The sequence below is a fragment of the Vicia villosa genome, unplaced genomic scaffold (genome assembly GCF_029867415.1).
Source record: "Vicia villosa cultivar HV-30 ecotype Madison, WI unplaced genomic scaffold, Vvil1.0 ctg.003591F_1_1, whole genome shotgun sequence".
Lineage (NCBI taxonomy): Eukaryota > Viridiplantae > Streptophyta > Magnoliopsida > Fabales > Fabaceae > Vicia > Vicia villosa.
The window spans coordinates 226,330-238,731 of NW_026706247.1; the positions used below are offsets into that span (position 1 = coordinate 226,330).

A 12,402-nucleotide genomic window follows, 5' to 3' on the forward strand; every position below is an offset into this window, starting at 1 on the left:
ATTAAATTAAAGAACAAAAATCTAGTTAAGCCATTCTTTTATAATATAATGCCTTGTGTAGAAACATCTTGACATAGGAAAAAAAAAACATGATAATTGAGAACTTGCCATGCATTCTCTCCACCTGTCGCTATATGAACAAGCGGTTGTTGTACAACATTGTGCTTCATCGCTTGCAACACATTAGTGTCACCAACCTTCTTATTAATTCTTGCACTTCGCTACTATATACTATAAATAATCACTTCACATCCAACCAAGCAAATTAAAAAAACACATAACTTGTGTCTGAGAACAAAATGAGTCAGGAGAAGCCACGGAGGCCCGAGCAAGAACCGATAAAATACGGCGATGTGTTCAACGTGTCTGGTGAGTTATCATTTCAACCCATTGGACAGAGAGATGCTGCAATTATGCAATCAGCGGAAGACAAAACATTGGGACATGCTCCAAAACATGGTGCTGCTTCTCTCATGAATTCTGCGGCACAGAAAAACGAGGATGCTGGTTTCGTCGACGATGACATTGCTACAAACATTGCTAGAAAAGAAGGCGTTTCTGTTTCTCAAACTTATGATTCGGGCAAACGTGTCATCACTGAGACCCTTGGTGGACAGGTCCTGGGGAAGTTTGTGGAAGATGCGAATGGTGCAAAAGAGATTGCGGGTCGACTTAGGAAAAACAAGTGACGTACACTTTGAGTTGAAAATCAGATGTTTTGTTTTGTTTTATACGAGTGTGTGAATTTTACCTTTTAGTTTTGTTAAAATGTATTTACCTTTTTCATGATCACGACTAAGAGTTTCTCTGGTTGTATGTTATCACTAAAACATAATGGTTTTTGTTAAGGTATAATTATCCAAAAGTTTACGGTATAATATTTCGCTTTAATCTCTAAAGAATGCGTACTTCCGCATTCGTGCGTGCTTTACTTTGACTGAAATTTGTGAATTTTCTTTTTAAATAATTAGGTTTAATAAAAAAATTATAAAAAAAAAAAAATCATATTTTAAGTGTATTTATCAAAATGTCTAGGTTTGGAATTCCGGATAGGTGGATGCGCCAACTGAAATGGCGCATCTTTGTACAACACGCCAAACCATTTGGCGCATATGAACCAAAATTAAGGCAAAAGTTTGTGAGCCAAATCAATTGGCGCATGCATATATTGATCCACACATAAGCGCCATTTCATTTGGCTCCTATGTGTTGGTTTATTTTTTTTTTTTAAAAATAATTTCCATTGTGTAATTTCGCGCAACGTTTTTTATTCCGGTCTTTTAATTTCAGAAAAATATTTGATAAATCAATTTCGTAAAAAGCGTAATAACCCTGAATAATGTTTGCGTTGTCGATTTCGGTTTTTTACTAAATCACACTTTATTGATGAAAGACTAAGAAAATGTTACAAGAGGTGGCAAGCGAAATTGATACATTGTCGGAAAAAAATTACATAGTAGATTAAACTTGCGACGAGGTTGAGCCATAGGACATCTTTTTTTATTGTGCCCCACCTGACGACAAATGCTGCATTTTCTTTCCATTTTGTCATGGACGTCCATTTCGGTTCTAATCCACGTACTATTGGGGCGACCCTTTTTCTTTCGTCGCATTGCGTCATTATGCCAAACTACCTCGCCATCATACTCAGGTCAGTAATCCTCCTTGGCTACCACTGGAAACGCAACACTGTAAACTCGGAGCAATGTCTGAGCCTTGTAAATTGGAGACAGTAGTGATATTGCGTCGCGGTGCGTAAATGCACATGCTGCTATGACATGTGAGCAAGGCATACGGAAAGCTTGAAACCTTCCACAGTCGCACCAATGGTCGTCTAGCAGAACCCTATATTGTTGTCTTGGCAAACCCTCGTTGTGGTCAATTGTTTCGCGAACACTAAAGATCCGGTTGAATTGGTCGAAAGCAGTTACTTGATGAGTGTTTGCTTTTGCCGATTACTCTTGCATAAATTTCATGCAACTATCACTTAACAATTGACCCGATTGTCTAACATCACCCCACTTCCTGCCTCTCGTTGAGAATAACGAAGCCATCCTAAAGTAGGTTGCCTCCACTAGTGCAGTGATAGGAAGGTTACAAATGCCTTTGAAAACTCCATTCATGGATTCTACCAAATTTGTCGTCATGTGGCCCCATCGCACGCCTTTGTCATAAGCCCTTGTCCATTTTTCCCTGGAAAGGTTATCTATCCAAGTTCCCGCATCTGGATTTGTCAGTACAATCTCACTCCGATAATGCTGGAATGTAGGTTGGGTTAATGCATAACCAGCATTGACCAGGGCCTTCCTGAGTTGCATATCCTTGATCTCCCGCATGAAGTTCTAGGCGATGTGGCGAATACAATAGACGTGAGTTGATGGTGGGTCATTCTATTCGTTTGCTGGATTGTTATAAGCACTCTCAATGGAAGCGTGCCTATCAGAGATTAAACAGAGGTCAGGCTGAGGAGCAACATGTTCGCGGAGATTTCTTAGAAAGAAACTCCAAGCCGCAGCAGTTTCACCTTCAACAATTGCGAACGCCACTGAAAATATATTGTTGTTCCCGTCCTGTGCAACCGCCATAAGCACGGTTCCCTTGTATTTGCCGTATAACCATGTTCCATCAATTTGAAGTATGGGTTTACAATATGCAAACCCTCGTACGCAAGGTTTGAACGCCCAAAAAAGGCGATGTAATATTCCGTTTCTTTGGACAGCGTTTCCATCTAGGGCATGCGTGGGCAGAGTCTCTAGAATAGAAACAGTGCCATATGCGTAAGTTTGTAGCGCAGTAAGGTAGCGGGGAAGATTTTTGTATGACTTCTCCCAATTGCCGTAGACTTTTTCAATTGCCTTTGTTTTTGCAACCCACGCCTTTCTGTAAGATGGAGTGTACTTGTAGGCTGTAACGATATGCGAGATAATATTTTTGACCTTCAAAGACGAATCAGAGCTTATGAGAGGCAAGATCTCCTGACAGATAAGATCGCCACTGAGTTTCGTATGATCCTGGGAAGTGTTAGGGTTGACACATATGTGTTGTTGCGTAATCGACCCTATGAACCATTCATTACTTCTCTTCCTATAAGAAGCCAACAGTCTGAAGCCACACTCTGGATTTTTACAAGTGATTACATACCGTTCCAGGTTTGAACGATCTACTTCAAAATCAACGTTCTGCGCCATGTGTCATTTTTTTTATTGTTCTAAGACATGCCTCCTTAGAAGGAAGCTTGTCTCCTTCCTTTAACTCATCGTCATTTTGGATGTACCGTGTGAAGAAGATGTCGGATGATGGTTCGTCACCTTGCAGGTTCAAGTTACTCATATGTGCTGGAGGTGCGTACACATGAGCTGGAGGCACCGACATGTGTTATACATGTGGTCCCCACCTGATCCCCACATGGTCCCCACCTGTTAACGTCTTAATAATTTCTGTGTGTTGCATGCGTCTGGAACGATTCATGCAAGTTCGCATGCGTCTAAAACGATTCCTGAAACAATTCGTGAAAAGATTCCTGAAATGATTCCTCCTAATATTGCATGCATGCAACCCTATCTGTCACCTATTTCTGCTCTGCATGCATGTCACCATGTCCTGTCACCGAAAGTTATGTTGCATGCATGCCAACCACTTCTGCACAAGCAACACCTAGCAACATTGATTGTGTTGACATGTCCAACATTCAGCTTGTTACCGTTTCAGCCTTATCACTATATATACTACCTTGGCCTCTGCAGATTTCTCATCACCATCACTCACTTACTCTCACAAAAATCATTTTGCTTTCAAACTCCAGATTTTCAGTGTTCAACCATGTCTCTCTTAATAATGGGTGATACACACCGAGGAACCGTGGAAAACATCGCATCCTATGTAAGAATTTTACTATTACGTTAATAACTGCATGTATCTATTATGTTATAACTGCATATTAATGCATACATAATTATTTTCAGGATGTTTCCCGATTCCGGACTTGTAGTCACTCGATCGTCGCTCCGGACGAACGCATAAGACCATACTTAGAAGTTTGCTGGTTTCAGACCCATTAGCAGCATCGCTGAGGCTATCATAGATCACAAATTTGTTCTGGCCTTGTTAGAATGCTGGAAGCCGGAGACCCACACTTTCCATCTTCCAACAGGGGAGTGCACCATAATCCTGGAGGATGTTCACATGTTGCTAGGTCTTCCAGTTGACGGTAAGGCAATTAATGGTTGTGTAATGCAAGCAAATTCCCTTTGCCATCAGGCATTGACTATAGACTTGATAGAAGGACAAGCTGGTGCTAGGGGACAGGGTGTTAACCTTAAAAGGTTAAAGGATTATTATTCAACATTTCAGTTGGATGATGATTCTTCCCAAGAAACTATACTTCAAAAAACCAGGTGTTACCTGATCTTGCTATTTGGAAACGTTTTGTTTCCAGATAGTACCGGTAACACCGTTAATTTTATGTATTTACGTTTGTTAATGGATTTTACTTGAGTGAGTCTATATAGCTGGGGGTCTGCTGTCCTGGCTACGTTGTACCAATCCCTGTGCAAAAATGCAAAATATGATTCTTGCACATTCTATGGATGCGCTCTGTTCGTGCAAGTGTGAGGGTGGTGGAGGATGCCTATAATGGCCCCAATTAACAGAACTAGCTGGACCTTTCCGTATGCAATGAGGTAACTTTTTAATTCATATTTTTCATGCAGAATAAGTTGATTATGATTTACTCTAACTAACACATTTAATTTGCGTTTTAGATTTTGCATGAAAAAAATAGACTTCACGAAAAATACGCGGTCAAATATCACGATGTACCGCCAGCTAATTGATCACTTACGACCCGAGGATATATTATCTCTAATCTTTTGCTCTTTTATAAGTGTATTTTTTATAAATATTTGACCGAAATAATGTATAACTCTTATGCATGCAGTTTATCTGGAGACTGTATCTCGATTGTGACCATGAGCCTAGAGGTGCAGATGCAGCTATTTGGACTGCAAGAACTTGCCTGATCCGGTACAACATCATCGAAATGCATCATAGTGACCGGGTAAAACTACAGTTCAGAATGCATCAAGGTATACCCGATCCTCCAGTTGACTTGGGACTGTGGCACCTCAGACGAGTCAACCATCAGTGGAATCATCAAAACTGGAAGGATTACGCACCCGAATGGCGCCAAATGTGGAAGGATCGTCGCCAATATGTCGTCGATTTCCCCGTGAGTGATCGAGAGATGAAACCGTCCGCACAATACATGAGTTGGTACCGTACGATTGCCACCCCTAATTTATTTATTGCAGACCCGTTCTACTTGATAGACCCCGATGCTCACAACTACATCCTACCACAACAACAACCTGAAGAAGAAGAAGAAGAAGAACAACAACAACAACAACGACGACAACAACAACTACAACAACGACAACAACAAGGACAACAACAACGAGAACAAGAACAAAATCAGTACACCCACCAACCACAAAATCTATTCCATACTCCGTCTCGTTCTAACCGCAACTACCGGCCACAAAATCTGTTCCAATCACTGTCTCAACCTTTCCAAGAAGCTGAAGACCAACACCATTCCGCTAGCCAATACCAGACCCATTCACAACCACTTGGCTTTGCAGGTTACACAGGGTCCACAAGGTTGTTCGAACAAAACATTGAGACCGGTTCGTCAAGCCTCCATCTAAGTCCCGACGATGGTCCACATGCTGAATCATCTCACCGTGGCACCCCTTTTGGCTATGCGACACCGTCGAACCAATTTGGATTTTATCAAGGTAGTTCTAGTGTTGTTGGGTGCTACGTACCGGAATTCGTGTCCCAACCTACTCCCCCACCACCATTTAACAATTTTGAGGGCTTGGGTAACCGACTTTATGATAATCGGTTTCCGGGAAATTATGGTAGCGTTGACGAATTCATAGACAATGACCAGCAGAACAACCCACTTCCAGGCCCAGCTACACAGACACAGCAAGAAGCACGAAGGGGTAGGGGTGGTGCTAGGCTTCGCGGCGGCGTCAACGAACACGCTAGACGTCCGATAACAAGACCTTCGTGCGGAACAAATGGTTATCTTGGCGATGGACGCCATTAGGCATTTTGTTATGTATTTTGTTATGTTTTCTTTAATCAATTGTTGTCGATGTATCGTTTCCCTAAAATTAATGAAATTTGTTATTTCCGGTTTTTATATATAGCCCCGTTGTTTCGATTTCGAATAACGGATGTCAAAATAGGTGTTTATAAATTTAATTATAAAAACTTAAAAAAATTAAAAAAAATTAAAATAAAAGGGATTGGCTATAGGCGCCAAATGGTTTGGCGATTAGGAAAAAAAATACCCTAATGCGCCATTCCATTTGGCGCAGTCAATTGAAAAATTAGGGTTAGCCATTTGAATTGGCGCATGCACCCCTAAATAACTCGTATGCGCCATTTCAGTTGGCGCATCCACCTATCTGGGGTTCCAAACCTAGACATTTTGGTAAATACCCCGAAAACATGGTTTTTTTGTAATTTTTTTATTAAACCCGGTTATTTAATTTTTTTCCCGAAATTTGTAGTTTCTTTTATATATATATATATATATATATATATATATATATATATATATATATATATATATATATATATATATATATATATATATATATATATATATATATATATATATATATATATATATATATATATATATATATATATATATATATATATATATAAATTTGGAGATTACACAAGATAACAAGATGGGATTCTTGCTTATTTAAGTTGCGTAACTTTAATTTTTTTTGCTTCGCATATTTTTACGGAGGGGAATCATTGTGCAGATAAAATTGCTAATCTGGGATTACAGGTGAATTGTTTTACTTGGTGGAACGTGGTTCCTCCAAGTGTTTTGTTGGATTTTAACAAAAACAAGTTAGGTTTTTCTTATTTTAGGCATAGATAGGTTTGAGGTCAGGTCTTTGCCCCCCTCATTTTTGTACCTATTTTCTCTTTTATATATATATTTTGGGCTTAGTCCCTTTTACCAAAAAAAAAAAAAACTCGATAAAAGACATTACAAATCTTGTAAAAATCGTAGAAGTTGTAATATTAATGGTCCAATTAATTTGGTAAATATAGGTTTTTTGTTATTATTTTTTATCATAGGTGTTAATATGTGTAAAAAATTTATAATTTTTTTATTTAAACACAATTATAAATTTGAAATTTATCATAGTTCATGCATTATTTTTTTTAATCATATACATAAAAAGTCAAAAATGTTAATTACAATAGACAAATTTTCATTTCTTCTCATTTTAATTCATTTAATTCATTTTAAAAGTCAACAAACAATCAACAATATGCCACTAAAACATAAAAAAAAAAAAAAAAATTGTTTTGCCTCATCACATTTCTCATTTACACCTCATTTATTTCATCTATTTATACAATGCATTAAAATTTTAGATCGGAATCTATATATTTTCATGTTAAATTCAAATTAATTTAAATTCACTTACACTTTTTATATTTTTCATAATTTTTAAACCACTCTTTAATTTAATAGTAGAGTCTACAAAATAACACTTTCATTCACAAATCACATCAATAAACACACAAAAAAAAGTCAAAGCCTTATATAAATCACTCTCCAAATTTCAAATTTTTTCATCATTAAAAAACTTTAAAAAAAACTTGAAATTCTAAATTGATTTGTGAATCTCTTCTTGTTAATGAATAAATTTTAAATATAATATTAATAATATTTGTTGTTTATTAAAGTTTTTTGTATTGTTTTATATTTATACTTAATTAGTATCATAATCATCCCTATTCTGCATAGAAACTCCATTAATTTTCATTTTTGAAAATTAAGAATTTGAGTGTTCTTGAACTTTCAAGAATAAAAAAGATAAAAAAAAAGTATCTTGTTGTTGTATATGTCTTATTTAAAGCCAAGAGCTACTAGCTGTGGTAAAAAAAGACAATAGTCGTAACATACCACTACATTTGTTTAGAACAACCGTATCAAAAAGTTGAAGTCAAGTGTTCGATATCAAGCGCCTTTATTATTTTATATGTTTACTTGAATTTACTATAACTTATGTGAAATGCTTATGTCACCAATTGCTTCCTATACATTTAATATTTTAACCTGATTTAAAAAATTATAATATGAGGTATTATGTTATATTAGAAAATAAATTACATTTATGAATGTTATACAATATTTCCTCGGTCAATTGTTTACATTTCATGCTTTAGGGTCTGTTTGGTTCAAATGAGGGGGAGGGGAGGGGAGGGATTTTAATAGAGGGAAGGGGAGGTGAGAGATTTTTTTTAATCAGATAAGTGTTTGGTTCAAAATAAGAGAGGGGAGGAGAATGGTGGGGTTTTTATTAAAAATATGTTTGGTTCAAAGGGGAGGGGAGAGATTTTATTAATAAATTACATTTTTATCCTTATGATCTTATAAAAGTCATATGATATTCAAATATGAAAAATTCATACATAATATTTTGGTAATAAAATTTGTAGCATTATATTGAGGGACTAAAACATTATAATTTACCATAACATTAATAAACTGAGTACAATTGATTCAGATTATAATTCTCCGACACAAATGAAACTGTATACTAATAGTGATTTTTAAATCATGATGAATCATCTAACCAAACAAATACATAATATAAGTTATTATAAAAATTAATAATTTAAATTTTTTAATAAACTGCATAAACAAAAAATAAAATAAAGTAAATGATTTAAAACTTGATATAAAAGAAAATATAATAGGATAAATAACAAAAATTAGAAGAAAACATGAACATATACAAATATTTAAAAAATTATAAAAATAATGAAATGATTATGATTTATATATATTAAGTAAAAAAAAATTGAAAATAAGTTGAAGGTAGATAATAGTTATAATAAGTTGATAAAAATAATCGGGAAAAATTGCAAAAAAGAAAATTAAGAACACGAAAGAAAATAATAATTTTAAAATAATAAAATAAAACGAGAGATATTTTAGTAAATATTACTAATTTATTAAATATCAAAGTCCTCTTCCCTCCGAATCCCCCCGATTCGGAGGGATGAAAAAAGTGTGATATGGAGGGATTTTGCTCCCCTCCCCTCCTAAAAATTGAACCAAACACATTGTATTATAAATATCTCCTCACCTCCTCTCTCCCCCTCTATCTACCTCGAACCAAACTTAGTGATTAGAACTTGGCTTAATGCTTCTAGTTCTTCAACCGCCCCTTCCTTTACCTCTAATTTTGTTTGTAAAATAAAAAATAAACACTCAAACAGCATACAATATAATAAACTCATCTTCTCTGACATGTTGACTGAACATAATGAAGCTGCAATTTTGAAGGTATATTATTAAACAAACCTTAACAACAACATACATTAACAATAAACCTTAAACAACATACAATATACACCATATAACTTTTATTAATAAAAACAAAACCATCAACTCCATATCTTAAACAACATACAACATATAATTTTTATTAATAACAACATACAACTTTTATCAACAACAACATACCTTAAACAACATACAATTTTTATTAACAAAAACAAAATCATCAACAACACACATTAAACAACATACAACTTTTATTACCGACAACATACAACTTTTATCTACAATAACATACAACATATATTAACAAAAAAATTATCAACAACATACAACATTTACCAACAACAACACATTTAAACAACATACAACATATATCAGCAAAAACGAAATTAACAACAACATAAAATGTGGAAACGTCTTATGTACCTGAAATGTGACGAGAAAGTGAAAGAAATGAGTTTTGTGTAACACATTTCCTTTATTTATGAGAGATAAAGAAGATACGTTGGAATTTTTTGAAGAAGTGGTATACAAACTTTCATGGAGTTAGGAGGAGGCGTGAGAGTGTTAGAGTTTTATTTTGAGAGATATGATTGCGTTCTGTCCTGAATGAGCGAACTTTCATTTAAATATATGTTATACTTTTCACCACACTTCATATAAATGAATGGTTGCTATTATACACGGTAAAAAATATTTGTTTTAATATAAATATCATAGGTATAAGTGACACGTCCATTTTGTAAAAAAACTACTGGTGCTGGAATTCGAAACCAGTATATCTTAACAATAACATACTGCCACGATTACTAATATGAGCGATAGTAAAATATCTTTTATTAAAAGAAAAAAATTACAGGCGTCTGAATAAGATTTTTTCCTCTTTAGATGTTTTTTCTAATAGTGAGTTACGAAAATTAATCTTTTAGTTGCAGATGAAGATTAGAAGAAAACATGCTCTACATCACATGTGTTTGTGAGTTTGTTTTTCTAGATTATATTTATGTTATCTCCAAGGAGGAAAACACATATAGTGGAACAAGACTGTGAAGTACGGGTACTCAGTTTTAGGTAAAGTACCGGTACCGGTACGCGTATGGTACACACCGAAGCCATACCAATTTTTTTTGCTTTGGTACACCAACCGGTACACATTTGATACCACGTACCCAATTTGTTTTACGGTTTTAATTTTTTTTGGATAACATTTTTTTTAATTAAGTAAAAATTAGGTTATTTATTTATCCTATTTATAAATAAAAAACTGGAAGAAAAATTAAGTTTTAACTTTTAACCCTTCTTTTCTTGCCCTTGTTGTCCCTTGTCGTACTGTTCTCTTCTGCATGCTCTCTCTCCAAATCGAAAGGTATTGTACTACTTTATTTTTTCTTATAAGTTATTGGTTTAATTATTATTATATAAGTCGCCACCGCCGTGTCGTAAATTATAAGTTGTTGTGTTCAATGTTAGATGATAACTTGTATTGTAGAGTAGTCTAGCCTGTCTGTAAAGATACTAGAGAAACTATGTTTGGCTTTTGGAACATAGCATAGCAACATATATTATATTACAGGTATGCTATGCTTACACCATATTCTACACCTACACTCAATTCACTATTCACAAATACCATGAACAATGACATGAAGAGTGAATGGTAACATGAATAATAACGTGAACAATGATTATGAATAGTAATATGAACAATGTATAAATAGTGGTAACACAAAATTGGTTAATTGAATGTAAAAAGTTGGTTAATATAATTTATTATTTGATTTATAATGCTTCAAATATTAAAAATAGTTTTTAATGGTAAAACAAAGTTGGTTAATGATGTATAAAACGTTGGTTAAGAAAGTGATAAAGTTGGTTAATAAACGCCTAGATATTAAAAATAATTTAGTAGTAAAACAAAGTTGGTTAATAAAGTGTAAAATTTTGGTTAATGTAGTCATGAAGTTGGTTAATAAGCACTCAGGTGTTAAAAATAATTTTTAGTAATAAAATAAAGTTGGTTAATGAAGTATAGAATGTTGGTTAATAAAGTGTGAAGTTGATTAATGACACAGTTTTTATATCATTCTTCTTTAATCACAAAAATATTTTAAAAAATTATTATTAATTTTTAATAAAACACGGTTAATTGTATTGGTGAACAATAAGTACGGTGTAGTGTATATTTTGAATGTAAGAATAGCAATTTTTATTATATTATTATGTTATCTAGTAAGTAGTAACTTTGACAACTTGTATTCATCAATGGTGTAATTTATTGCATTGTGAAATTTATAATATTATACTGGTTTTATTCTTTCTTTTTTTATGTCTGTTTATTTTTTTAACTATTATTTTCTATTTTAGCTTGTGATTATATTTGATTAAATTACAATTTTTTATAGATGCTTTCTAGACAACTTAGTTAGACACTTCTAACGGAAAAATATACAAGTGGAATAAAATGTAGTGATGACAATCGTCCTCTTTGGGCTTATGTGACTTTGCTACAAAATAGGAATGAGTCAAAAGGGAATGCTAAATGACGTTGTAACTTTTGTCAAGTAGAATATAATGTCTCTTATTTTAGGATTAAATCTCATTTGTTAAGAGAGAAGAATAAAGGAATAGCTATTTGTTCACAAGTGACAAATGAATATTTGGCTGAGATGTAAGAACTTCAAAGAAATGCTTAAAAATTAGAACCTATACAAGTTCTTTTGCCAACCAGAACTACAAGTTTGAATTCACCGATTGACAAGAATAAAAAAGAAGAGGAAGTGATGGACCTTTATCAAAGGCATTTAATAATGAAGCAAGAGAGTATTTAGCATCTGAAATAGCTAGATTATTTTATTCTGCTGGTATGCCATTCAATGTTGCTAGAAATCCTTATTTTATTAGTGCATTTACTTATGTGAAAAACACTTCTATATCATGCTATATTCCTCCAAGTTATAATGCCATAAGAACTTCCATGCTACAGAGGGAGAAAGCTAACATTT

The 12,402-nt window shown here is 34.0% G+C and overlaps 1 protein-coding gene across 1 annotated transcript; it reads left to right on the forward strand.

The window, feature by feature from the left end:
• The first annotated feature begins 263 nt into the window (after positions 1–263).
• LOC131641238 (late embryogenesis abundant protein D-34-like) lies at positions 264–855 on the forward strand. The gene has a single exon (XM_058911540.1). It carries the CDS (start codon positions 300–302, stop codon positions 687–689), a length of 390 nt encoding a protein of 129 aa, XP_058767523.1. The 5' UTR covers positions 264–299; the 3' UTR covers positions 690–855.
• The last annotated feature ends 11,547 nt before the right edge of the window (positions 856–12,402 follow it).

Coding starts and splice junctions, on each gene's coding strand:
- LOC131641238 (XM_058911540.1), top strand. CDS start 300: ATGAGTCAGGAGAAGCCACGGAGGCCCGAGCAAGAACCGATAAAATAC.